The 25,384-nt window shown below is 53.2% G+C and overlaps 3 protein-coding genes across 7 annotated transcripts in view; 1 reads left to right on the top strand and 2 right to left on the bottom strand.

The window, feature by feature from the left end:
* LOC117036875 (protein mono-ADP-ribosyltransferase PARP3) overlaps window positions 1–24,569 on the top strand; it is a 40,273-nt gene extending 15,704 nt beyond the window's left edge. The window contains exons 1-11 of one of the 5 annotated variants that reach the window (XM_033132285.1): window positions 18,306–18,507; window positions 19,091–19,324; window positions 19,961–20,086; window positions 20,254–20,442; window positions 20,660–20,792; window positions 20,875–21,101; window positions 21,357–21,503; window positions 21,711–21,797; window positions 22,073–22,250; window positions 23,452–23,607; window positions 23,971–24,569. In XM_033132285.1, the coding sequence (XP_032988176.1) occupies window positions 19,145–19,324; window positions 19,961–20,086; window positions 20,254–20,442; window positions 20,660–20,792; window positions 20,875–21,101; window positions 21,357–21,503; window positions 21,711–21,797; window positions 22,073–22,250; window positions 23,452–23,607; window positions 23,971–24,140 (1,593 nt within the window). In that variant the 5' untranslated portion in view covers window positions 18,306–18,507; window positions 19,091–19,144 and the 3' untranslated portion in view covers window positions 24,141–24,569. Of the gene's footprint in view, window positions 1–18,305; window positions 18,508–18,856; window positions 18,983–19,086; window positions 19,325–19,960; window positions 20,087–20,253; window positions 20,443–20,659; window positions 20,793–20,874; window positions 21,102–21,356; window positions 21,504–21,710; window positions 21,798–22,072; window positions 22,251–23,451; window positions 23,608–23,970 lie in introns of those variants that run through there. The other 4 variants (XM_033132284.1, XM_033132286.1, XM_033132288.1 and 1 more) reach the window with 4 other exon arrangements.
* LOC117037104 (IQ domain-containing protein F1-like) lies at window positions 1,904–9,725 on the bottom strand. Its single transcript, XM_033132827.1, is given in 5 exon segments — window positions 1,904–2,340; window positions 3,038–3,110; window positions 3,246–3,356; window positions 4,059–4,116; window positions 9,697–9,725. Coding segments are annotated over 5 exon segments (708 nt in total).
* RRP9 (ribosomal RNA processing 9, U3 small nucleolar RNA binding protein) lies at window positions 10,214–17,928 on the bottom strand. Its single transcript, XM_033132290.1, has 16 exons — window positions 17,913–17,928; window positions 17,541–17,690; window positions 17,161–17,243; window positions 14,517–14,626; window positions 14,112–14,179; window positions 13,988–14,029; window positions 13,531–13,657; window positions 12,835–12,959; window positions 12,660–12,752; window positions 12,160–12,260; window positions 11,942–12,076; window positions 11,797–11,859; window positions 11,410–11,555; window positions 11,254–11,333; window positions 10,501–10,574; window positions 10,214–10,376 (listed from the first exon to the last, which is right to left on the bottom strand). Exons 2-16 carry the CDS (start codon window positions 17,625–17,627, stop codon window positions 10,283–10,285), a joined length of 1,428 nt encoding a protein of 475 aa, XP_032988181.1. The 5' UTR covers window positions 17,628–17,690; window positions 17,913–17,928; the 3' UTR covers window positions 10,214–10,282.
* Window positions 24,570–25,384: the final 815 nt, after the last annotated feature.

The raw sequence follows: 25,384 nt of genomic DNA, 5'->3' as shown, positions 1-25,384 counted from the left end.
TTCAAGAGTGTCACGTGGTACCCAGGCCAGTCACAGCTCCCTGGAAACAGGCCCTTTCTTGCCAACTGCATAGCTCATCTGGAGAGGCGGCGACTCTTCCTATCAGTGTGTTCCAACCAGCCCCCAAGGTAGCCCATGGCCCCTACCACTCCCTGGACCGGCTACCTCCGAGCTGGGAGGGACTGCATGGCCACTTTCCACTTTTGTCTCTTTTAGAATGTTGACTAATTTTGTTTTGTTCTTTTCACATCTGTCTTCTGTCCTTTAATGAGTCCACATGACTTCTGTCTACTGAAGTCCCTAATTTTTTAGGTACTCTTAAAGATTTTTTTTAAAAAATATGTACTCTTTCTGTTTTGCATATGAATTGATATTAAGAGAGAAAGACCTGAGCCTGTGCTCAGACATTTTGACCCATTTTCTCAGTATGTTTTCTGAGTTTCCTTTGTGGTCATGTTGCCTTGAGATTTGGGATGAAAACTTGGCAGCAGATTTAGCCAGTGATTGGCGGTTTTCTTCTGCAGGTGGCTTGTCTCTCTGTTTTTTAATTGAAAACTTAGTTACCTCTTCTTTCCTTCATTTTTAGCCTTTCCTTCCTGTATAATTCATTGTGAAAGTCGTTAGACTGGACAGTGTGTGCATCGTAGGTGTACCTGGTGGCGAAGAGCCACCGTGGCACAGAGCGGCGTGTGGATCCCAAGAGGGTGAGGAGCGGTCGCATTGGAGGTCTGCCCAGCACAGAACCCTCACCGGGGAGGAGGAGTCCACCCAGGGGCCTGCTGGCAGAGTGTCAGAGCCCAGGCAGCATGAACAGGGAGTCCAAACACAAGGGCCCAAGGTCATGGTGTTAACGGGTTTTGTCCTGGGGCGGGACGAGGAGGGCATCCCACACCCACCAGGTCTGGAGAAGTCTGAGTTCCAGCCTCTATTTGGGGCTGGAGGGTGAGGGACAGAGTTTGGACTTGGAATGAGGACTGGGGCTATGCACTCTGACGGCTTCCCGTCTGGGTCTCAGATTCTGACTTGAGGGTCAGGTAGGAGGATACGGCCCCAGTTGAGTAGGGAGCTATTGGAGGAGGTCACTGAGAGGATGTGGTTGCTGGTGGACCTACGAGCTGGGCGCAGGCGATCGGAGGCGCCTCACCCCCTCCCGTCCATAGCACGAGCACTACCCACCGTTCCCACAGTGAGAGCACGTTGCAGGGTACAGCCTTGAGATAGTAATGCGGTGTTGAGACCATTGGGACAGGACGTGTGACCGGACCCAGTTACGGCCCCTCTATAAACTTTGAGATTCTGGTGGGCGGGTGCAGAGATCTACTCATCCTGTGGGCCCAAGACAAGCCTCATATGTACGAGTAAGTTCCCCTGCTGCTGAAACCTGCCACCTACCCGTCTGGAGTGGCCTCCCTCTTTCTTCGGTCTGTCCTTAGCCTGCATGTATGGGGGCCAGTTTACAATCCAACGGGAGCCAGGGTCATGGAGCTTGGAGTGGGTGGGCTCCTTTCAATCGTGGGGGTGGGAGACCAGCCCTGAGCAAGGAGACCTAGGTGGGTGAATTCCTGGCAATTGAGCCGCCATTGCCGTTGGCCACCACGCGCCCCAAGCCTTCCATCATCCGCAGCCTTGGGGAGAGGCACCATTTACACAGACAGACACGATCAATGCTCCCTGCACTGGCCCACATGGCAGATCTGTACCCCCAACTGTCCTACCTATGGCCAGTCAATCACCTCCCTGCGCAGTCTGGACAAGGGCCAGAATCCTTCTCCTCAGAGCACCTCGGGCCTCAGACAGCCCCTGCCCGCTGCTCAGAGCAGGCACATGGATGCTACGGATCTGCCATCACTCACCCTGACCTCCTGGAGCTGGTCCAACAGGGAGAGGTGGGGAAAAGACCGATTCACTGCTTTATTGGGAGGGGAATACACTCCGTTACAATGCAAGGCCCCGAGGCCAGCAGGATCTCTATCTCGAGATACAGCTGGCTGGCCGTGACTCGGTAATGGCCCTTAATGAAACCCCGGGAAGCACAGGAGTGGCACCGCCAGAAGGCCTGGATGATGCGGACGGCGTGGAGCAAACGGCAGTAGCGCAGGCGGATGCGCCACATGCGGACCCAGGACTGCAGCCGGACCGCCGCCCACTCCTCCCGTGTGAAGGTCTCCAGCGCCGCCCGCCGCCTCTTCTCCTGCAACTTCATCAGGATCTGCTTCCACCAGCGCTGAATGACTAAAGCTCCGAGGGTGGCGTGCAGCAGCGTCCGGCGCACCAGGGCGCCCCGCCACCAGGCCTGGATCTTTACGACTGCCAGATTACTAGTGGGGAGCTTATTTTGGTTTCCTGGGTTCTTGCAAGGAAAAAGAGAGGACATTCAGAGAATGGTCCCCCCCCACTTCAGCCCCAGGTTTTGCCAGGAAGGGACCCTGGCTCCCTATCGACAGTCACCCCTTCTTCTAAACCTCAGCGCACTGGGCAGGGCACTGGCTGGAACCAGAAGACCCGGTAGGTGTCCTGTCTCTGTCCTTCCCTGGTTAGTGGACATGGCACATCACATAGCAGGTTGACGTCTGAATCTTAGAGTCCCCATCTGTAAAATTGGGGACATCTGCCCTGGCTCCCAGTTTAACGTGGATGGAGTTGGCCAGCCTAGGGCAAGAACACCAGCATCTATGGGTCAAAGGATTACCATGTTTACCTAACCACCATCTATGACCCTTCCCTTCAGACCCCACACACCTGCTGAAGAAGTGGAGGCTTTTGCTAATCCGGCACTTTCATTTGTCCACAACATGCTGTTTTCCTCGGCATGTCATAGTATTAAAACTTTCTTCCGCCCCATAAAATTCTGTCCCATCTCTTCCCCATCTTCACTTCTCTTGACTTACACACTTTAAATCTTACTTAACAAGCAAACATGCATGCACAAGCTCAAACACACACAGACACTGCTGATTAAGCCCAGCTTCCCATATGTTGGCCATTCCATTCTATAAACACGGCCCCCACATTCTCAGCCCCAGCCCTGTGTGTCAAGAGGGTCATATTTCTCTGGGTCTCTTATTAGCATCATCTACTCTCTTCATTTCAACCTTATTCACATTGTTAGCCTGAAAAAGACATGGAGAAAGAGGACAGACAAGAATGAGTCGATTCCTGTTCTTAGCTCCAAACCATGCAAAAGACACTCGCCACAAGCAGTGGGACACAAGGACCAGAGGCATCCAAGCCGGTGCTCCTCCTACCTCTTCCTTCTTCTCTGAGGTCCGTGGTGCTGAGGATGAACCAGTGGGTTTCCCTACCTGCTGAGGCTCATCTTTAGTGTGTTCATTAACATTTTTAGGCTGGCCTGTCTCCTGCAATCAGCAGTTAGGGGAAAGGCAAGAGTTAGACTGCTATCCCTCCGTCTCCATTCAGTATCCCATACATCCCCAGCTTCCAGGGCCTCCAAGAGTGTTCAGATGTCAGGGAGTCCCCATTCTGAGAGATCTACCAGGACATCCCTAAAAGCCTGGTGTGTCTATCTCTTACTCACCATTGGTCCCACATGGATTGGGTGTATAGATGGTTCAAATCCCCTCAGGTCTGTGTTCCTCTAGCCATGGCATGGGTAGAAAGAGTGAAGGGGGAGACCTATGATGTCATAAGGGCAGCTATGACTCAGTCACCAGGATGGCTCCCAACAGCTGAGCCCCCTCCAAGGAAAAGACAAAAATCTGTCCATTCTTTTCTGCTGGAAATGGCCAAAGCCCTGACTACAAAAGCAAGATACCAGAAATACTCGCCCATTCACACAAAGGATGTATAGTCAGTCATTGGTACTATCTCCAGCTGGTAAAATTGTGGATTGATTTAATGGGTTACAGTCCCTTCATACTATAGAATACTACCAAACTGTTAAAGATAATGAATAAAGATAATGGAGGGGTGGGTCTGCCACATACACAGAAATGCTGCTGGGTGGGGGACAAACCAGCTGAACTCTCAATTGCTGCATGTGAGCTGTTAGGTTCGTTGAGATCTGGGAAGGCCCCACACAGAGTGAGTTCTCTGCAAACATCCTTCTCCCCGTGGGACTTCTGCTGGATGGGCAGCAGCACAGAGTCTGCGGCTGAGCTGGATGGCAGAAAGGGATCTCAGGTCTCACAGTGCTGATTTCACAGTTCTTAGGAAGAGAGAGGTCTTATCCCACCCTCAAGACACTTGAAACGAGCTGGGTGAGAAGCAACTAAAGGGGCATCCCAAGGCCCAACCCAATTGAACTCCTGATTAGTTGAAAAATGACCTCCCTCTGTCTCTTCCGCTTTTATCCACCATGACCGGCATACAATTTAAAAAGTGAGACACCTGAAGAAGTAGGAAAATGTGACCTGTAATCAAAAGGAAAGATCAACAGAAGCAGAGCATAAATGACTCATGTTGGAATTAGCAGACAGGGCCTTTAAAATAACTGATATGATATAAATATGAATACAATGGACAAAGAATTTAGAGGAAAAGGCAGGGAAAATGGAGGATTTCAGCAGACAAATGGAATATCTAAAAAACAGAACAAAAACTAAATAGAAATTCTAAAAATGAAAAATACAATATCCAAAATAAATAATTCACTGGATAGGGTAACAAAAGAAAGGATTATCAAGCTCAAAGTCAAGTCAAAAATTATATAAACATGAAAAATGCAAATAAAACCACATATAGGCACAACAGTGAAATTACTGAAAAAGCGTTTTAAAAATCTTTAAATCCAGAGTAAAAGGTTGTATTACATTTGGGGGAAGAAAAATTAAAATGACAGATAGCTTGTCGTCAGAAACAAATGGAATCCAGAAGAAAATGGAATGACATCGTAAAGTGCTAAAGAAATGGAGGTGGGGTGGGCAGGGTTGCCGGAGAAGCCTACCTAGAATTCTATACTCAAAGTATTAAAAAATAAAGATATGGAAGTAAAACAAAAAGGTCTGCTCTTACCACTTCTGCTTAACAATGGACTGAGGTCCTAGCTAGTACAATAAGGCAAGAAAGTGAAATAAAATGCCTAAAATTTTTTTAAGTGATTCACAGACAATATGATATGTACATTAAAATTTCCAGAGAAATCTACCCAAAAAACTATTAGAGTAAGGAAATCGAGCAAGCATGCAAGGAACCCATGGTGTTGTTTGCACATATCTGTGAATATTCTAAAATCCATTAAATTATACACTTTAGATGGGTAAACCGTATGGAATATGAATGATATCCCAATAATGCTGCTTAAAATTAAAAATAAAAAGCATCCCAAAAATTGAAAGATACAAGGGCAATATGTAAAGATCAACTGTATTTCTATACATCAATGAACAGTTGGAAAGTTCTTGATGTAGAAGTGCTAAGTTGAAGGACTTACATTATCTAATTTCAAGACAATGGTTTACTGTCCTAGAAAACTGTGAAGTTACAGTAATCAAGACAACATGGTTTTAATGTAACAAGAGACAAACATCAATGAAACAGAACAGAGAAGCCAGAAACGGACTCACATTTATAGTCTATTGATTTTTTAATGTACCAGGATAATTCAATGCAAAAAGGAAATGAGTTTTTCAATGGAAAAAGAATCTTGACCCCTAACATCATAGACAAAAAATTTAATTCAAGATCTATCATAGAAAAAAAAAAAAAAAAAACACTAAAGCTAAAACTATAAAGTTTCTAGAAAAGAATCCATGAGAATTATTTTGTGACCTTGGAGTTGACAAAGATTTCTTAGGACAGATAAAGCACTAAGTATAAAACATTGGTAGATTGGATGCCATCCAAATTAAGATCTTCTGTTCATCAAAAGACAGCATTTTTTAAAAGTCACAGGCTTGGGAAAAGGACATTTACAACACATATACATGACAAAGGACTCTTCCAAAATATTACTGTAGAATATAACTCTACAACTCAATAATAAAGATAAGCCACCCAATAAAAATGGTCAAAAGGCTTAAACCGATACTTCATATAAGAAAATAAACAAATGGCCACTGAATGCATGAAAAGTTGCTCAACATTACTTATTAGGGAAAGGCAAAATTTAAACCGCAACATACTCGTATCGATTGACTAAAATGAAAGGAAAAAATGAGAACCAAAGGTTGCCAAGATGGAACAACCAATTTGGAAATCAGTGTGGCTATTTCTAATAAAATGAAGCACACACCTACACCTACACCTACTCTATGACTCAGCAATTCCACTCTTAGGTATTTACTCAAGAGAAATGAAAATGTATGTCCATAAAAAGGTTTGTACAGGAATGTTCACAGCATTACAATCGTAAGAGCCAAATACTGGAAACAAGTCAAATGTCTATAATAAACAGGAGAATGGATAAATAAAATTTGAGTATACTCTAAAATGGCATATTATCAAACAATAAAAAACAAAGAACTAATGATATATGCAACGACAAGGATAAATCCTACAGACATCATGTTGAGCCAAACAAGCCAAACACACACACACAAAAATAGTACAATTCAACTTACACGAAGCTTTAAAACATGCAAAACTAATATACAGTGAGACCCCAAGTGGAAACCCAGATCAGCAGGTAAGAATACCGTTTCCCCAAAAATAAGACCTAGCAGGATTTTTCAGGATAATATCCCTTGAACATAAGCCCTAACGCGTCTTTTGGAGCAAACTTTAATATAAGACCCGGTCTTATTTTTGAGGAAAAACGGTATAAGCCCAGAAGTAGTAATGTGTGGGTAAAGAGAAAAGTTCATATTTTAAATTTTCTTTAAATACTATTGAATCCAGTACTAGGAAGATGGAGCTAAGTGTACTACAGCTGATTCTTCTCAATGATTACAATCAAAAACTTTGAATAGAATACAAAAAGCAAGCAGACTCTGAAAAGTAGACAACAACAGATGGATTGGGGAGAAAGTCAAAACTTGAAGAACGATCAGATCCAGTTTCCAGGTAATTGGAGGGCAGCCCAAAATACAGAACTATACAAGTGTGGACAGCACATAATCCAACAGAAAGCCCCTCTTTTTTAACAGAGAATCAAAAAAAAAAAAAGAAAGAAAGAAAGAAAAAAGAGACGTCAATGCAGAGACAGCTATGGACAGCGTCCATTCTTTTTCTTCTTTTTTTTATTTTTTCTTTTTCTTTTTTGTCTGTTTTTCTTTTTTCTCCCGTGACTCTGTCCCCAGGTTAAGTAACATAGCTGCACTGCCACTGTGGTGGTGCTAGGAGCTCCTGAAACACCATCTCCATGGCTAGAGGAAATGTCCAGGATACGATCCAAAATTACTCAACATATGAAGAGGCAGGAAAATCTGACTCTCAAGAAAAAGACAATGTTAGAAGTATCACACGAAGACTTAAGCAGTTATTATAACCATCATCCAGGAGGTAAAGGCAAACTCTTTCTAAAGGAATGAAAAGAGGCATTCTCAAAAGAAACATAAAAAATAAAACAAAAAAGAAACAAAATGAAAATTTTGTAACTGTAAACTACAGTATCTGAAATAAAGAATTCACTGACAGGCTCACTAACAGAATGGATATGACAGAGAAATTAGTCAGTGAGTTTGAACATAGAGCATAGAAATTAATCTGAACGGACAAAAGATATTGAAAAAATAAATAGAGCCTCAGCAATCAGTGGAACAGTATCAAAAGGTCTAACATTTATGTTATTGGAGTCCCAGAAAGGAAGGAGAAATTGTGTAGAAAACTTTTTGAAGAAATAAAGGCTAAAAACTTCCCAAATTTGGTATAAGGCATAAATTTATAGATTCAAGAATCTCAGCAAACACAGAAAAGGATATACTCAATCAACAACAAAAAAACTGATTCAAAAAATGGGCAAAGGACTTGAACAGACATTTCACCAAAGAGATACTAATGGCTAGAAAGCACATGAAAAGACAGTCAGCATCACGAATCATTAGAGAAATGCAAATCAAACCTACAATGAGATACCACCTTACACCCATTGGGATGCCAATCAAAACATATATATGGGGGCCGGCCCGGTGGCTCAGGCAGTTGGAGCTCCATGCTCCTAACTCCGAAGGCTGCCAGTTCGATTCCCACATGGGCCAGTGGGCTCTCAACCACAAGGTTGCCAGTTCAATTCCTCAAGTCCCGCAAGGGATGGTGGGCTCCGCCCCCTGCAACTAAGATTGAACACAGCATCTTGAGCTGAGCTGCCGCTAAGCTCCCGGATGGCTCAGTTGGTTGGAGTGTGTCCTCTCAACCACAAGGTTGCCGGTTCGACTCCCGCAAGGGATGGTGGGCTGCGCCCCCTGGAACTAGCAAGGGCAACTGGACCTGGAGCTGAACGGCGCCCTCCACAACTAAGATTGAAAGGACAACAACTTGACTTGGAAAATAGGCCTGGAAGTACACACTGTTCCCCAATAAAGTCCTGTTCCCCTTCCCCAATAAAATCTTTAAAAATAAAACAAAAAACCATATATATGTATGTTGGTCAAAATATATATATGGTCAAGAATGTAGAGCCATTGGAATTCTTGTGCACGGTTGGTGTAATTACAGAATGGTGTAACTACTATGGAAAACAGTATGGCAGTTCTTCAAAAAATTAAAGTAAAACCTCCATTTGATCCAGCAATACCGATTGACTACATATCCGAGAAAACTGAAAGCAGATTCTCAGATATTTGCACACACATGTTCATAGCAACATTATGCACAAATAACCAAGAGGTGGAAGCAACCCAAATGTCCATTGACCAAAGAATGGATGAACACAATGTGGCATATCCATACTCTGGAATAGTATTCAGCCTTAAAAACGTAGATAAACCTTGAGGACCTATGCTCAGTGAAATAAGCCAGGCAAGTGAAAAAAGATACTGTATAATTCCACTTATATGAGCTGTCTGAAGTCTTCAAATTCATAGAAACACAAAGTAGAATGGTTACCACGGACGGGGGAGGGGGAAATGTGGAGTTAGGATTTAATGCCTATAGTTTCAGAAGCACAATGCAAGTTCTGGAGATCCATTGCGCAATGTGAATACACTTAACACTACTGAAATGTACACAAAAAGGTGGTTAGATGGGATATTTTGTTTTTCACTCTAACTAAAATAAGAGTCCAGCTAGCACAAGGAAGTCTCAGCTGACCTAGAGGCTGAGACTAGAAGCCATAGGAGAAAATATTTTATTTCAATCCCAAGGGCATTTGTTTTCGGAGTTGAGCTTCTCCTGTTGACTGTGCTCACAGGAAAAGGGTTCACATATTAAGGGGCCTTTCAGTGTTGCTTGCGTGTTATTCAGCTGGTAAGCTTCTGCCATCATGAGCTCAATTTGAGGCAGGACATGGAGAGTGAATGGCATCAGCATCTTCTGATCCATAAGAGGATTTTCAGGGGTTCAGTCTGAACCAGACCCTTGTGGCGCCAGGAGAATGGAAGGCACGGGGAGGCCTCATGAGCGAGGGTCAATGGTCCACCCCAAGAGGACCACGCTGCCCCCTGAGAACCACAGGCTCAGCAGGTGGAGAAAAACGTTAGAGCAGAATCCTTACCACCCCAGCTCTCTGCCACTGAGGAGACCTCAGGGCACTTCTGTACCTGCACTCAGCCTCTCTGCCTCCCCGCTCACTTCACCCCAGGGCAGGAGTCGATTATCCACTGCGTGAAATCAGGAGACAGAACATTCCTTTGACACATTTACCTGCCAGGGTCACTGCTGCGATGGCTCATGCAGTAGGGCTGTCACTTGGATCAAGGACAGAGCCATTCCCAACTCTGCCCTTGCCCCCAGCAGTAAGCCATATAGTGTCCCACGGCCACCCCAGGGCAGGCTGTCCCCTCAGCTTCCTGATCTGGCCTGAGTGCAGCAGGGCACCCTGACCTGGAGGCCTGGCTGTCTTCATGTCACTTCTCAGACCCCACAGCCTGCCCTAACACACTTAAGACAGTGGGGCTTCTTAGCTTCTGACCCCACCAGCCCAGAGCAGAGCAGAGGGTGAGGAGCTGGCCTAATGAGGCACAGAGGACATGCAGGGACCAGGAGTCAGCTGAGGGGTCCATCCCTCAAGTTCCCTGGAAAAGGACAAAAAGCCCACAGGCCAGCCGACGGGCGGCACAGACTGCTGGAGGCTTGGTCCGCCCCAGGCCTTTTCCAACCCAGTCCCTGCTGGGCCCCCCGCCCTTCCTACCCAAGAAACTGCAGGAGACAAAGCCCAAAAGAGTATGCTTTTAATACAAAGAGGGCGGGGCATGGCCTGGGAAGGACTTAAATAAAGGGGATGAGACCATCAGGAGCCCACCGCCGTGGGCCTGGGGGCCCACCGGAGTGGGATGATGCAGACGGAGTTCCGAGCCTCTTTGATCCGCCACCATCGGCCCAGCCTGCAGGGGCGAGGGAAGAAGCTGAGGTCTGGTGCAGCCCCACGCAGTCTCCACTGCCATTCCCACCCAGCCACCAGCCAGGGCCCCCTTGCCCCACCCTCACCCCTCCAGGGGAGCCTCATACCTGTGTTCCTGCCCCACTCCAGCCACCAGGAAGTCCCCAGAGCTGGAGAACTTGAGGCTATTGATAAAGCCCACCTAAGAACAGGGAGGGACAACGTCATAGGATGTGAGAACAGATTCCCCCACCACAGGCCGAGCATGCCGGTCAAGGGCTTGGCCTACCAGGCCTGGGTTCAGTCCCCGCTCAGTCTCCTGCCACCTGGGCCAGCCCAGTCGCCACAGGGCTGAGAAGGGGAAGCAGAGCGCCAGCCTCGCAGTAATTTCGAGGATTAAGGAGACATTGTACACCCACCAAGTGTGTCGCTATGGACCAGGGCCTGGCTCCTGGCTGTGAGGCCTGGAGACCCCACGACCATCCCCACTGACGTACGTTCTGCATGGTCACCACATGTCGTTGACAGAACCTGCCACTCTCCCCTAGGTCACCAAAATCCACACACCCTAGCGTAGCATCAATCTGGCACCAGCCATGCGGAGCTGACCACAGGGCCAGGCCCTCCACGCTTTTGCCTACACTGTTCACTGCCGTGTACCCAGCACCAAGGACAGGGCCAGGACGTGGAGAGGAGTGGAGGGGAAAGGGGAGAGGGAGGGAGAAAGAAGGAGGGTTCCTGCCGGGCCCCAGTGCTAGGAGCTGGGACTAAAGAGAAGTCATAGAATGTCCTGCTCTGAGGAGGCATCCTTCTGGCAGGAAAAACAGTAAAGGGCCGTGGGAGTGTGGCAAAGGCAGGCCGAGCATTCAAGCCCCACTCACCAGGGGGATATCGCAGAGAAGGTCAAGCCGCCGGAAGCCCTCTCCACACTGCCAGAGGCGCACGCAGGAGCTGTGGGAGCCTGGGGGACAGGGAGCCAGTGAGCACCGCTGCCCAGCGCACCCTGGGAGTCCCTCTTAGCCACACAGGACACTCACCTGTGGCCACGAGGTCTGTGTTGAGCAGGGCTGCCACTGACGACACCCAGAAGGGCTGCTCCAGGCCCGGCTCCCCCCGCAGCCCATGGGCGTCACGCTGCAAGGCAAGTGGCCGTTTCTTGGAAAGGCCCCACAAGGCCACAGAGCTAGGAACAGGGAACACGGAGCAGAGTCAGTGAGGGGGCCAGGGTCAGGGCAGAAAGGCCACACAGTGGGAAGGGATCACGTGGACACCAGCTGTGGGATGCAGACAAGGTCACCAGAGGTCTCTGCCTGTGTGCCCATCTGTGCAAAGAGGTTATGACAGCTCCCCAGCAGGAGCGACCCTAGGAGGGGAGTCCCGGAGCAGGGCAGTGGTGAGAGACATCCGAAAGGCAGGTAGCTTACCCATCGTCTGCGCCCGACACCATGTGCTCCTCATTGATGAGCTGGATGCTGTCGATGGAGCCCCTGGAGAAAGGAGCAGTGAGGGGCACGACCCAGCCCCAGCCCGCCCATGGAGCCCCGCCCTGCGTGGCTGCCACTGCCTTACTGGTGGCCGTAGAAGACAAGCTGGGACTCCTCAGGGATCTTCCACACACGCACAGTCCCGTCCCGGCCCCCAGCTGTCACGCAGCACTCCCTGCCCAGAGCATCCAGCGCTGCCACAGCGTCCTGGTGCCCGAAGCTGGAGGGGGCACAGAGGGGGGCTGGCGTCAGCAGTGACATCGCACATGCACACCCGCACACCCTCTCCTCACACACACTCACAGCGTCTCCACGTAGGAGTTCTCTGCCACATTCCACACCTTCACAGAGCGGTCGTGGGACGTGCTGTAGAGCTGGTGGGTGCCTCTACGGAACGCCAGCCCCTAAGGGACAGGGCAAAGGGGGCCTGGACTACAGCAGGCAAGGCAGAGGTCAGGCCCAGGGAGGACTTCCCCAAAGACAAGTCACACGGCACCGGGAGCCAGCTCCCCGGGAGCGCTCTGTGGGGTACTTCTGTACGGCCCTACCTGGAGCCAGGGGAACGCTCACCTGCCCTCACCTGCCCCTGGAACAGGGGTAGTCCTCTCAGACTCGGTCCCCCCAGCTCTTCCTGTCCCTTTACCCATTCAGGTCCTTTACAGTGTCACTCACTACAGCAAAGCACAGGGCCCCTGAAGACAGGGACGCTCTGCCTCATTCATCCCATTCCCCAGGACCCAGCACCAAGCCTGGCCCACTCAGGTGCTTGCTTAATGTCCGCCCAAGGAGGCCCAGCTCCTCACCGACACAGCGTCCCGGTGTCCCGTGAAGGTATACAGGTGCCGGCAGCTCTGGGCCTCCCAAATCAGAATGAGCTTGCTGCGGTCGCCGGAGGCCTGTGGGGACGAGGACAATGGCCACGGGCACCCACTGTGTGCCCAGACCTCTCCCCCACCCCCAGTACCTGCCCTGCCTTACAAGGTACTTGCCGTCAGAGGAGATGGCCATGCAGAGGACGTGGCTGCTGTGGCCGGGGGGCTTCCCCTCGGCACCCTTCTTGGCTCGTGGGATCACATGAAGCTTCCGTCCACTCTCCACGCTCCCTGACACCGGGGGAAGAGAGGCTGCTGGGATGGGGGACAGGACTGGCCGGCAACCCCTCAAAGGCAGCATGGGACCATAGGCAGGTGACATGGCTCAGGCACTGTGAGCCCCTGGACCAGTCACCTCAATTTCCTCATCTGTTAAATGGGGACAAGAACCCTAAAGGGCAGCCATGAAGCCCAGAAGAGAAGGAGTAGGAAAGCGCTTTGGGACTGACGTGAGTTCTTCCTGTTAGTACTGTGGCTGGAGGCGGCTGGGAACCCACGAGCACCAGCTCAATCCCAGGGGGTGCACAGCCTCGAGGGTGCTCTAGTCCAGCTGCCCACGTGTAGCGTCAGTTCCCAATAAATCGCCTCTGCTCAATCATCTCCAATGAGTGACAGGGAGCTCATGAGCCCCACTCCTGGACAGAAGCTTCCATGCCACCCAGAAAACACTTCATTAGGAGCAAACCAGCCTCCAGAAGAAGCTTCCCCATTGGCCTCTGTTTGCCCTGATTACTCCCTCCTTCCAGACCAGCCCTCCCCGATGAGCCCTGGGGGCTGCACCCCCACCGAGGCACCCACTCACACTTAATAATGGTGCAGTCCTTGGCAGCGGAAAAGATGGCCGAGTCGTCGGGGGTGATAACCAAACATGTGATGGAGAGCTGGTGACCCCGTAAGACTCGAATGTCAGCCGGGGCTGGGGTCTGGATCTGGGCAGGCAGAGCTGGGTCACTGCAACTGGGGGCGGCAAGGCACCCTGCACACACACGCACACTCACGCACACACACACAGACGCACATGTACACGTATACACACACATGCACACGCACACGCCATCCCTTCCACCTCCCTGTCCAGATGGAAACTGGACCCAGGGCTGCAAGGACCAGACCCTGACCTGGCCCTGTCTGTCCAAGTGCCACCATATTCTCGAGGAAAGACCCCACAACCTGAATCCCCAGTTGGGTCATCTGCCCACCTACCCGGGTGGGAACACCTATTCCCTCCAATCTCACACCAAAGTGCTCTGCCCACTCACCTCCTTTGCCACGGACTTCTGCAGCCTGCCCCTCTGTTCAAGCTGCAGGGAGAGGAGAGGGATGAGGTCCCAGGGGCCGGGCCAGCCACACCCCCTCCTCCCAGCATCCTCCAGCCACACATACCACGTCCTCCTTCAGGCGCCCTGCCACCTGGTCCTCCTCAAACTCATGGGCTTCTGCCTTCTCCTCCTCTGTAGGACAGACCAGACCAAATCAACCCAGGCCGAGACCCTGCTTTTCCCTTCTCATCCTCCCCTGTCACCTCAGACTTGGCCCGGAACACGGGCTGTGTCCTTCGGGAAGTTCAGGCTGCCTCGGGCAAAGAGGAGGGATGGCATTTACTTATCAGATCAGTCGAAAGCCCCCTGAAGCTCTGGCCTGTCCCCAGAAGCCCACTAGAGCTCCTGGCCGCCCACCCACAGGGCGCCCACTGCGTACCTGCGTCAGTCAGCTATCAGGTGGCCGGGGCCACAGCACGCAGGCTTAGGGTCAGGCCCCACCCCTCACCTGCCCAGCCCACATGCTCACCTTGCTGCCTGAGCTGCTCAAGGTAGAGCTTGGCCAAGCGCAGCTTCTTCTCCTGTGCGGTTTCTTCCAGCTCCTCACCCTCCTCTTCCTCCGTCCTCCTGGGAGTTAGGCTGTGAGCAGAAGGATATGGGTTTCAGGGGACTCACCCCACTCCTCTGGCCACTAGGACCATGCCTCCTGGCTGCTCCCCCGGCCAGTTCCCCGCTCCCATCCTTACCAGGCCTCATGGCCGATGCTGCCACATGCAGAAAGCTGACGACATGACTCACCAACTGAAAGGGCCCACCCCGTGCCCGACTTAAGAGTGGAAACAGACCCAAAACTCAAAGACATCACTGAGAAATCTCTCAACTCGGAAGGGAAAGAGAAGGTTCTATAGGCTCCTGAGAAAAATCAGGTCGTGTACAAAGGGTCAGGTCAGGAATCAAAATGGCTTCAGACGTCTCCACAACAACACTGACCGCAGGAAGACACGCATGCCGCACATGAAAATTCTGATGGAAAATGCTAACCCCCCGAATTCAATGCCAGTGAAACCATCAATTATGAGAGAAGATATGGTCAGAGGTCTGAGGTGCCACAGAATTGGCCCTTTCTCCTTCTTTAAGGAAGGAGGATGGGCTCCCAAACAAGAGGGTAGACTAAGAATGAGGACAGCATGAGAGACAGGAAACAGGACACCCAACCCGGACAGCAGGGAAGGCAGCTCCCGGAACAACAACCTCCCCCAGACATGGGGGAGCAGCCAGCCCAGATCCGATGCAAGGGCCCCAGAGGCAGACATGTTGGGTCTGTCATCACCCCAATCTCATTACCAAGGCACTATCCTTTATCCTGAAGTTTCACTGGTCTTGGCTTGAACTTGTGCTGGTTTCCCCTCTATGCCCCAGACCCCAGACCAGCTGAGACACTCACTTCACTCGAGTCCTCCTCTGACTTGCTCCTGGGAGTTGGAGGTAGGTCACAGGAACTCAGAAGCAGAAAACCCTGGGCAGTCCATTCCCTCTGATCACACGCCTAAAGATATCCAGTCCCTGTCAGGTGCCCACCTGGTTCCCAGGACTCATTTATGACCTTGACCTAAACTTTCCCAGAAATGACCTTGGAAACTCTCAACGCCAGACGATGCTCCTGAGACCAGTTAGTACCTGGTGCCCAGTAAGCCTTCAACAGGGTTGGTGCTGCCCTTCCCTGCACAGCCAAGGTCAGGACTTCTCCTCAGTTTACCCAAAGTAATCAATCTATTGTTTGGGGGTTCACACCAGGAGACAGAACACTAAAGAAAATCGAAACAAGTATACACTGTATGATTCTAATCACATGACATTCTGGAAAAGGCGAAACTCTAGGGACATGGTTACAAGGGGGGAGGGAGAAGAACTGACTACAAAGGAGTGGGGGAATTTTGGAGGGTGATGACACCCTTTATATCTTGATAGTGGTGGAAGTTACACGATATGCATCTGTGAACACTCACAAAAGGTGAATGTTACTGTATATAAATTATACCTGAATGAGAAAATGAAAAAAAAAATAAAGAAGGAGAAAAAGGAAGGAGGCAAGGAAGGAAACCAAAGAAATGATTAACTCATATCAGGAATGGCAGTTGGGGCTTCTAAATGTCTAAATGGTCTAGTTCTTAACCAAGGTGGTAGGTGCAGAGGTTCATCATTTCTTCATTACTCTCTGTAGTACAAATACATCTCATTAACTCTTCTGTATCCAATATATTTCACAACACATTTTAAAATATTTTAAAGTGTTTCGCAGAGGCCTTGGCACACACACACCCACAATAACCTTGGGACTATGAAAAATATATTAACTCTTTCTGTGAGCAGGTTACGGCCAACAAGTAATCAGTTTGAGAAGCAGAATTTCTAAAGCCAACTCTTATGGCAGGCCCAGGATTCTCTAGTCTGAGAGCTTCCATTCCACAGGGTCAGGCCTGACATTTGTTAGGCCCCTGTGAAACCTCCCAGCATGCCTCAACCCCATCACCTACACAATGAGGGGGAGGTATTCAAAGCCCTCCATAATCTGGATGCACTCACCACCTGCCCTTCTGTCCTCTTCATCTCCCATTCTGGCACACACACCCCAGACTGTCTCTGATCCCTGAATGCCCTCCCTACCTCTCCAGGAGGGACTCGTCCTCACCTCTCCAGGCCCCATCCCCAGAATACACAGCTGTAAGACATACATCCCATTACAACACAGTCAGTCTTCACGTGCCCACCTCTGTACTCCCAACAGTGAAGCCAGTGCCTGGCTGATGTTGTGTCAGGAGGGAAATCAGTAATTGTAAAATTGTGGGAAAAGAGAATGAAGAACTAGCGAGCATTTCTTCCATCCCTCCCTCCTTGCAAGTCAGTCCAGCCCGTGCTCAGCTACCTGCCATGAGCCAGGGAGGTAGGTCCTCACTGGTCTCCCACTGGGGCTGAGGGGGTCTTCCCCACACAGACACTGTGCAGGGGAGGAGATGAGACTTCTCAGGGTCAGAAACTGGAGGAAAGAGCCAAGACCTGAGATCAAGGGCCAGAGTCCTGGGTCCTAGGCCCAGCTCTGCCCCGATTCACTGAGTCTCTTCCATACACCATGGGCCTCAGTGCTCCCTTCCACTAGGTGGAAAGGAAGAGCTCACCTCTCATTCTCGGAGTCGCTGGAGATCTCCTCATTCATCTTGCCGCCACCCTTGGTCTTGCCCCTGTCCCCAGCAGAGTCGGCCTGGGAATTACATGATCCTTTCTTTGGTCAGGGGTCCCAACCACTCCGGCACTGACGGACCCCTTCCGGTCTCTCAAGAGCCCCGGACTGGGAAAAGCGGTGGCCCCGGCTCAAATGCAAGGCCTTCCAGGATTTGGCCAGCGGAGAGAGCCACAAGCTGACTCCAGGTGGAGTCCGGGGAGAAGGCTCGGGAGGGGGCAGAGAAAGGGTTGGGAGGGGACGAAGGTGGGATAACGGTGGAATGACGGAGGTCCCAGTAGCGGGTCTGATCCCGGCCCGCAGAAGCGCCATGCTCACCTTTCGCCGCCGCTTGCCGGCCCCTGAACCGACCCGGGCCCCCGTGGCCGGCTTTCCGCGCTTTCGAGCTACCGCTGTGGCCGACATGCTGCCCACCGTGTGTATTGCAGACGCCGGGACAGCACTCACGTGGCGTCCGAGCCCCGCTGCCTGGCAAGACTCTGTGCAGGGATAGGCTCCCACCGCCCGGCGGTCCCCGCCTCCCACGGCTCCATTGGATCTTTCGGTAGGTTGTGTCACGCCCCCAAGCGCCCATTGGATTAACGCCTGTGACCCCGCCTCCTAGGGCTCCCATAGGCTCCCATGCCAAGCTCTAATAGGAAGCAAGCCTCTTCCCCGCCCTTCCGGTCCAAAGCTGTGGCTCGTGCGTACCTCTACTTAGATGACGTCTAAAGAGGGACGGACCAGGGGGCCTTCTCTGCGTTTTCGCCCCTTGGACGCTGGGGGGAGCCAGAGATGAGGGGTTCCAAGTCCCGGAACGTGACTCCACCCCGCCAGGGGCGGTGACAAGGGTGTACCAGTCTGGCACTAGATAATTGCAGGGGGGCGATGACTGAGGCAGCCCCAGAGAAAGGAAGGCAGTGCCTGAATCTGGGCCCAGGGTCACTGGGCAACAGGTGGACACGTGTTGCCTGCCTCAGGCCAGACAAGCAGCGCCAAGGACGCGCCAGTCCTCTGGGCGTTAGCAGGGTCCCGATCAAGTGTCCACCCATTCGTGGGACAGGCCTCCCGCATCGGCCTGACTCTGCCCTCTGACTCACCCAACTAGTAGCCAAATAGCTGGAATCCTTCACCACCACCACTCACAATCTTCCCAGCCTCTGTCGTTTGTCAGGAAGTCCCTCCCTAGGTCACACCTAAGGCTGACAGAGGATTGCTAGACGGCCTCCTAGAACTGGGACTGCTGTGGGAGGTTCTGATACTGGGCCCGGTGCCACCACCTCTCCCAAGTCCCTGCTTCTCTTAGGTGAGTGCCTTATGGCCCACGCACGGCTCTTCACAGGGCAGGGCAGGGTGGGACTGCCCTTGACTGCTGGCAGTTCAAGTCCACTGGTCTGGGTGTTTGGCTGGCACCCCAGAACTTTTGAGCCTATTGGAAAGGGTTTTTGTACCACAGGGTCCCAAGCAATGGAGAGCAAGATGTGGCCCCAGGGGTGCTGACCCCCAGCAGACACGGCCCACTCTCCTCCATAGCTGGGATGACTCAGCCCAGCAGCCATGCCAGGTCTGAGGTAGCTGAGATTGGGCAGAAGTATGCAGTGCCCCAAGAGTGCTCTGGACATGGGAGGAGCCCAGAGGAGAGAGGGGAAGAGTCTCCTTTCACTTTCTCCACCACCTACCTACACACTGGAGAGCTAGAGAGGAGAAGGAACCACTCTGCCTTGCCTGGAGTGGGCAGACAGGAGAAGGTTCTGGCCTGGCCCCCGTGACTGGGGACAGAGGTGGATCTGGGGTGCAGAGAACTGGTTTTGGTCTGGGGCTGAGAATGGGAATGAAGGCGGGGTAGACAGTGGGAGGTCACCTGGGGTAAGTTGTGCTGTACCAGACAGGTGGGTACAGAGACCATGGTGGCCTGAGGTCCCCCTCGGTGACTGAGAACAGCCATGGCTCCCAAGCGCAAGCTCCCTGTGCAGCCTGAGGGCCCTGAGAAGAAAAAGGAGAAGCAGGAGGCAGAGGAGGACAGCTTCCACTCTACTGCTGAGGCCCTCAGGGCCGCACCCACAGAGAAGCGCATAATCCGAGTGGACCCCGCATGTCCACTCAGCCGCAGCCCCGGGACCCAGGTAAGCTGTAGTCCTGAGCCAGGCCTGGTGCCTGCTCACTCCGAGGGACAAATACACTCAGACCACGCCCCAGGGCTTGGCTCTGGCCACGTAGCTCAAGGTTCCCAAGTAAGCTGTATTCTTTCAAGACCCCACAGGACAGGCACAGCTGTATCCCCTCAGATCCGGGCAGGTCACGTCTGCTCTTTAGACCCCAGGATAGTCCTCTCAGCTGCTCAGGCCTTCCCCTACCACACATAACGCAGGGCTCAGACTTCCTCAGCCTCCCCAGGGCTCACCGCTGTCCCCTCAAAGCAGCCCCACAGGGTAAGGCCATGTCCCCCTGAGAGGCCTCACAGGGCAGGGTTGTATCCCTGCCACACCCCCAGGGCAGAACCATGTCTCCCTCCGATGCCCCCACCCAGGACACAGAGTGTCCTCCCAGAACACCCCCCACTAGTTTAGCCATGTCCCCTCAGCCTTCATCCCTTAGGCAGAACCATGACCCCCTCAAGCCTTCTCAGGCAGGGCCCGGCCCCCTGCCGTACAGTCTGCCTCTTGTCGCCATCAGACCCCTGTCAGTGTGCAGCCGTGTACCCTGTCCCACCCAAGGGCAGCGCACGCCAGTCTGACCTCCTCACACACCTCCGGCCCCAGGTGCATGAAGACTACGACTGTACCCTGAACCAGACCAACATCGGGAAGAACAACAACAAGTTCTACATCATCCAGCTGCTGGAAGAGGGTGGGCGCTTCGTCGTCTGGAACCGCTGGGGCCGTGTGGTGAGTGCCACCTGCCTACCCCGCACCTGCCTCCTCTCCACCTCTCCTGGCTCAGCACCTCTGCCCCCTGCTGCCCAGGGTCCCCACAGCTCACTCGGCACAGGGCCGGGCATGAGTGTTTATGGTGGGCAGTGTGATGGACATCCCCTGAAGGCTGTTGGTTGCAGGGAGAGGTGGGCCAGTCAAAGCTCAGCTCCTACACGTCACTGGAGGATGCAAAGAAGGACTTTGAGAAGAAATTTCGGGACAAGACCAAGAACAGCTGGGCAGAGCGAGACCAGTTTGTGGCCCATCCGGGCAAGTACACACTTATCGAAGTGCACGGAGAGGGCGATGCCCAGGAAGCTGTGGTGCAGGTGAGGCTGCGAGGGAGGGTGGATGAGCCCTGGGCTGAGAGAGGGGACAGAGAGGCCCAGCCTGTTGGGCTCTGCCACTCCCAGCTGTGCCACCTCAGGCACAGACCAGCCCCCTCTGACCTCAGTCTGGTCCATCTGCGTCTACTGCCTGGCTCTGCTCCAGGAGCAGGTGCCCTGCCTGGCTGCCCCTGCCCTCTACATGTGCCCTCTGCCCTAGGTGGACGGAGGCCCAGTGAAGACCACGGTTCAGCAGGTGCGGCCCTGCTCCCTGGACGCAGCCACACAGAAGCTCATTGCCAACATCTTCAGCAAGGATATGTTCAATGACGCCATGGCCCTCATGAACCTGGGTGAGGGGAGAGGGGCCAGGCAGGGTGGCCAGGGCCGAGGGGTGGCACGGGCTGAGTCTCCCCACTCTCCCCATCTCCCCAGATGTGAAGAAGATGCCCCTGGGAAAGTTGAGCAAGCAGCAGATTGCCCGGGGCTTTGAGGCCTTGGAGGCACTGGAGGTGGCCCTGAAAGCCCCCACCGACGGTGGCCGCAGCCTGGAGGAGCTGTCCTCCCACTTCTACACCGTCATTCCCCACAACTTTGGCCGCAACCGGCCTCCACCCATCAACTCCTCCGAGCTTCTGCAGGCCAAGAAGGACATGCTGCTGGTGAGGGCCGGCAGGTGGGCAGGCGGTGGGGGTACCCCACAGACAGACTGTGCAAGGGAGATGGGGGACCAAAGGCCCCGTGAGATGGACTGCGATGGCAGGCCAAAGGATGGGAGGAGAAGGCCTGACGGACAGATGGGGCAAGAGTGAGCAGGTGGACAGAAAAGTGGGGGGCCATGGTCCCAGGCATGTGGGAAGGAGAGGGGAGCCCGGAAGTCAAGTGCACAGACAAGCTGCCAGTGCCTGCCTCCTTAGGTGCTGGCCGATATCGAGCTGGCCCAGACCCTGCAGGCAGCCCCCGAGGAGAAGAAGGTGGAGGAGGTGCCACACCCACTGGACCGAAATTACCAGCTCCTCAAGTGCCAGCTCCAGCTGCTGGACCCAGAGGCGCCCGAATACGAGGTAGGCTGGGACCCCAGAGGAGCCAAGCTAGCAGTGAGCACCGCCCCTCTGCCCATCTGCCCTCCAGATGCCCAGAGGAGTCCCTCTCCCTTGGCCTTCTCTCCCCACGTCTCTCTGGATTGAGGAGCGCTCTGGAATGGGCGGAACAAACGCGGGCTCATCCACAGGTCTCTGGCCCTCGGCACTCAGCTTCTGCTCCCCCTGCAGGTGATTCATACCTATTTAAAACAGACTGGCAACAACTACAGGTGCCCTACTCTTCAACATGTTTGGAAAGTGAACCGACAAGGAGAGGTGAGACAGAGTCCCCCACCTGTCACCTCCCTCCCCTGTCACCACCCTCACTCTTAGTGAGATGACCGTGGTTTATCTGCTTTTTAGTGAATTGTCCTAGCATGGACCAGCTTCCGCCAGCCCCAGGTCGTGTGAGTGTGTGTGTGTGTGTGTGAGTGTGTGTGTGGCAGTGTGAGTGACCCGAGGGACCCCGGGCCAGGTCGTCTGAACAGCAGGGAGAAGCACCTGAGCTGGGATGGCGTTGCCCTCCTATTTGCCACCTCCTCCCTGCTCAGGGAGATAGGTTCCAGGCCCACTCCAAGCTGGGTAATCGGAGGCTACTGTGGCATGGCACCAACGTGGCTGTGGTGGCCGCCATCCTTACCAGTGGACTCCGCATCATGCCACATTCCGGTGGTCGTGTTGGCAAAGGCATCTACTTCGCCTCGGAGAACAGCAAGTCCGCTGGCTATGGTGAGGCGCCCTCGGGCCGAGCCCTGGGACGGTGTGGGGACTGAGGAAGATGGGGCACAGTGTTTACCCAGCTCGTGGGGGCTCCTGGAGAAGAACCCTGAAAGGCTACTGACCAGAGTGCTCTGTGCAGCCTCCTGGGGTTTGGGGGACCCAGAGCTACAGCTTCCTAGAGAAGGCCATGCCATGCAGATAGGGTGATCGTGCCAACCAGACCTGGGAAGGAGGTGAAAGAGGAACCTTCTAGGTGAAGCGGCCCGGGGTTGGCACAGAGGCGGGGAGGCTGTGCTGTCAGGGCCTCTGAGCATGTCCTGATAGTAAAGCTTAGAGCAAATGCCTGGTGTGGCAGGGGCTTGGGGGCTTGGGATTGTAAAGGGGGCCTTGTCCAGAGAGCGATGGGCAGCCCATTTGGACGTGTACATGGCAGGATCTCAGTGGCTGCAGCCATGGGGAGAGTGGCAGAGGCCACAGGCTCCAGGGGGCGGTGCTGTCATCAGGCCAGGGCAGTGGGGGTGGGGAGAAGAGAATCCAAGACAGCAATGTGTACAATATGTATGGCAGCACATGGGAAAGGTCAAAGGTGTCTGATGACCCCCAAGACTGGAGTGTCTGGGACGCAGCAGGAAGATCTGGGAGCAAGAAGGGGTGATATGGGGGCACCAGAGATGGGCAGTCTGATGACTCTGTCCAGAGTCCCCCTCACTGAGATGACCCCCAGACTGGCTCCTCAGCCCAGCGTGACGCCATCAGTTGAGACCACCACCACCCACCCATCCAAGAGACCAAGGTCCAAGAGCAGATGAGACTGAAGTTCTAGGATGTCTGAGGTTGCCCAAGGCCAAGGGGTCCAGCAGGAGGGCACAGAGCCTAAGAAGGAGGGGAGGATGGCCTCAGGAGAGCCAGTGCAAAGGTGTCCTAGCGTAGGAGGTAAAAGACGCTTGTGGCAAAATCAGCAAAGCAGGTCACAGAGAAAAGCCCCCGCTCCGCATTTGATCACTGGGAGGCCACTGCAGACCTTGGTGAGGGCGGCGGGGGCTGCAGAGGCCTGGCCTCAGGGAGCCGAGGAGTGGGGGAGCAAGGCCAGGACAAGGGGGTGTTTCAAGGATGGGGGAAGAGTGGGCACCTTTCTGAGCTGGGGCAGCAGAATCAAAGGAGATAACAGTGGAGGTTTGAGTTTCCCAGCCTGAGCCTCTGTGTCCCCCAGTTACTGGCATGTCCTGCGGGGGCCACCACATTGGCTACATGTTCCTGGGTGAGGTGGCACTGGGCAAAGAGCACCACATCACCACTGACGAGCCCAGCTTGAAGCAGCCACCCCCCGGCTTCGACAGTGTCATCGCCCGAGGCCACACAGAGCCCGGTGAGTCCCAAGATGCTGGACAGGCCTGAGGATAGAGGTGGCACTGAGATAGGTGATCAGGACGCTTTCAGTGAGGAGGTGAGCAGAGAAGGGGCTGTGGAGAGGCACAAAAAGAAACAGGCTTCCTCACTGCAGTCATTCACCAAATCATTTCTGGGCATCCGGGAGGGCTTCAAAGAAGAGCCCTCCCTGTCATTGACTAAGCATTGGGAGGATAGTCCAGGCAGAAGGCCCAGTCTATGCCGTGGTTTGGAGGTTGGCAAGTTGGCAATGAGCAGGCATTCCCTGTGGCAGAAGTGGGGAACATAGGGGTAGGACTTGCTGGTAAGGCCAAGGGCCAGTGACCCTTGGTGTGCACTGCAGATCCGACCCAGGACACTGAGCTGGAGCTGGACGGCCGGCAAGTGGCGGTGCCCCAGGGCCGGCCTGTGCCCTGCCCAGAGTTCGGCAACTCCACATTCTCCCAGAGCGAGTACCTCATTTACCAGGAGAGCCAGTGCCGCCTGCGGTACCTGCTGGAGGTGCACCTCTGAGCTGCCTGTGTCCCTGTCCACCCCCCACCCGGGGCCCTTCCGGAGGGGGGGTGTCAGACTGTTATCCCAAATCCTGCCCATCTCTGGTGCCCCTATATCACCCCTTCTTGCTCCCAGATCTCCCTGCTGGGTCCCAGACAGTGATCCCCCCCACTCCAATGCTTGCCCAACCTGGCACTGCTCTGCCCCACAGTCTTGCCCCTAAGGTGACTGCGTGATGGAAAGGCATTATTACTGGGACACAGATGCAGCGGCCTCGTCAAGGCTGGGTAGTGAAAGGGGCACAGGCTGAGAGTGGGCGCGATCCCACGTCCCCTCCCCCAGCCCACCCTGCCCATCCACCCTGGCCCAGACCAAGGGGTGTGGTCACCAAGGTAGGCTGAACTTGAGGCATGCACAGGCAAGTTTATTAAACATTTCGTCCATTCACCCCCAGTCTCTGCTTGTCTGTGCTGCGGCTACACCATGCCTGGGTCTCGTTTCTCACCACATCACACGGCAGCTCCAGCCCCACTCCAGGTTTGATGTGGGTCCCACACTCACCCCCGGGTCCATCGACGTCCGTCACTGCAACAAACCGCCTCCTCGGATCGTTGAGCCTTCAAAAGTGACCCTCACTGTCAGCTCAGAACTGTTGGTCGTTTGGCGACCCTCCTGGTGATTGGGTCCTTTAGCCCAGACATGGCCAGGCATATCAAGCATTTCTCATGTCTTGCCATCAAACATCCATGGGTGTCTTACATCTGAACATGATAAACAAGTTGAGCATATACCCAAGGGGCTCAGCTCTGCCATCATGGAAGGAGTGCCCGTTATCACCCCAGGTGACTCTATCCAAACACAAGGTACCAGACTAGAGAGGTCGGGACCCAGGCCAGGGTCATACACTGCATCTGGTTGTCATGTCTCTCAGTCTCCTTTAGTCTGAAACCATTTCTCAGCCTTTTTCTTTCTTTTATGATGTTGACATTCTTTTTTTGGGGGGGAGGGGAACAGGACTTTATTGGGGAACGGTGTGTACTTCCGGGACTTTTCCAAGTCAAGTTGTTGTCCTTTCAATCTTAGTTGTGGAGGGCACAGCTCAGCTCCAGGTCCAGTTGCCGTTGTTAGTTGCAGGGGGCGCAGCCCACCATCCCTCGCGGGAGTCGAGGAGTTGAACTGGCAACCTTGTGGTTCAGAGCCCATGCTCCAATCAACTGAGCCATCTGACACTGGCCCATGTGGGAATTGAACTGGCAGCCTTC

Source organism: Rhinolophus ferrumequinum, chromosome 17 (genome assembly GCF_004115265.2).
Source record: "Rhinolophus ferrumequinum isolate MPI-CBG mRhiFer1 chromosome 17, mRhiFer1_v1.p, whole genome shotgun sequence".
Lineage (NCBI taxonomy): Eukaryota > Metazoa > Chordata > Mammalia > Chiroptera > Rhinolophidae > Rhinolophus > Rhinolophus ferrumequinum.
The sequence above is the reverse complement of the archived record's forward strand: the minus strand, read 5'-3'. Positions and strand labels throughout refer to the sequence as shown.

Excerpts from the sequence above, each read along its gene's own strand:
- RRP9 (XM_033132290.1), bottom strand. The coding sequence starts at position 17,627 with ATGTCGGCCACAGCGGTAGCTCGAAAGCGCGGAAAGCCGGCCACGGGG. Across the intron at positions 12,261-12,659 it reads GACACCGGGACGCTGTGTCG|GGGCTGGCGTTCCGTAGAGG; the intron begins GTGAGGAGCTGG and ends CCTGTCCCTTAG. Across the intron at positions 11,334-11,409 it reads CACAGACCTCGTGGCCACAG|GCTCCCACAGCTCCTGCGTG; the intron begins GTGAGTGTCCTG and ends CCTGTCCCCCAG.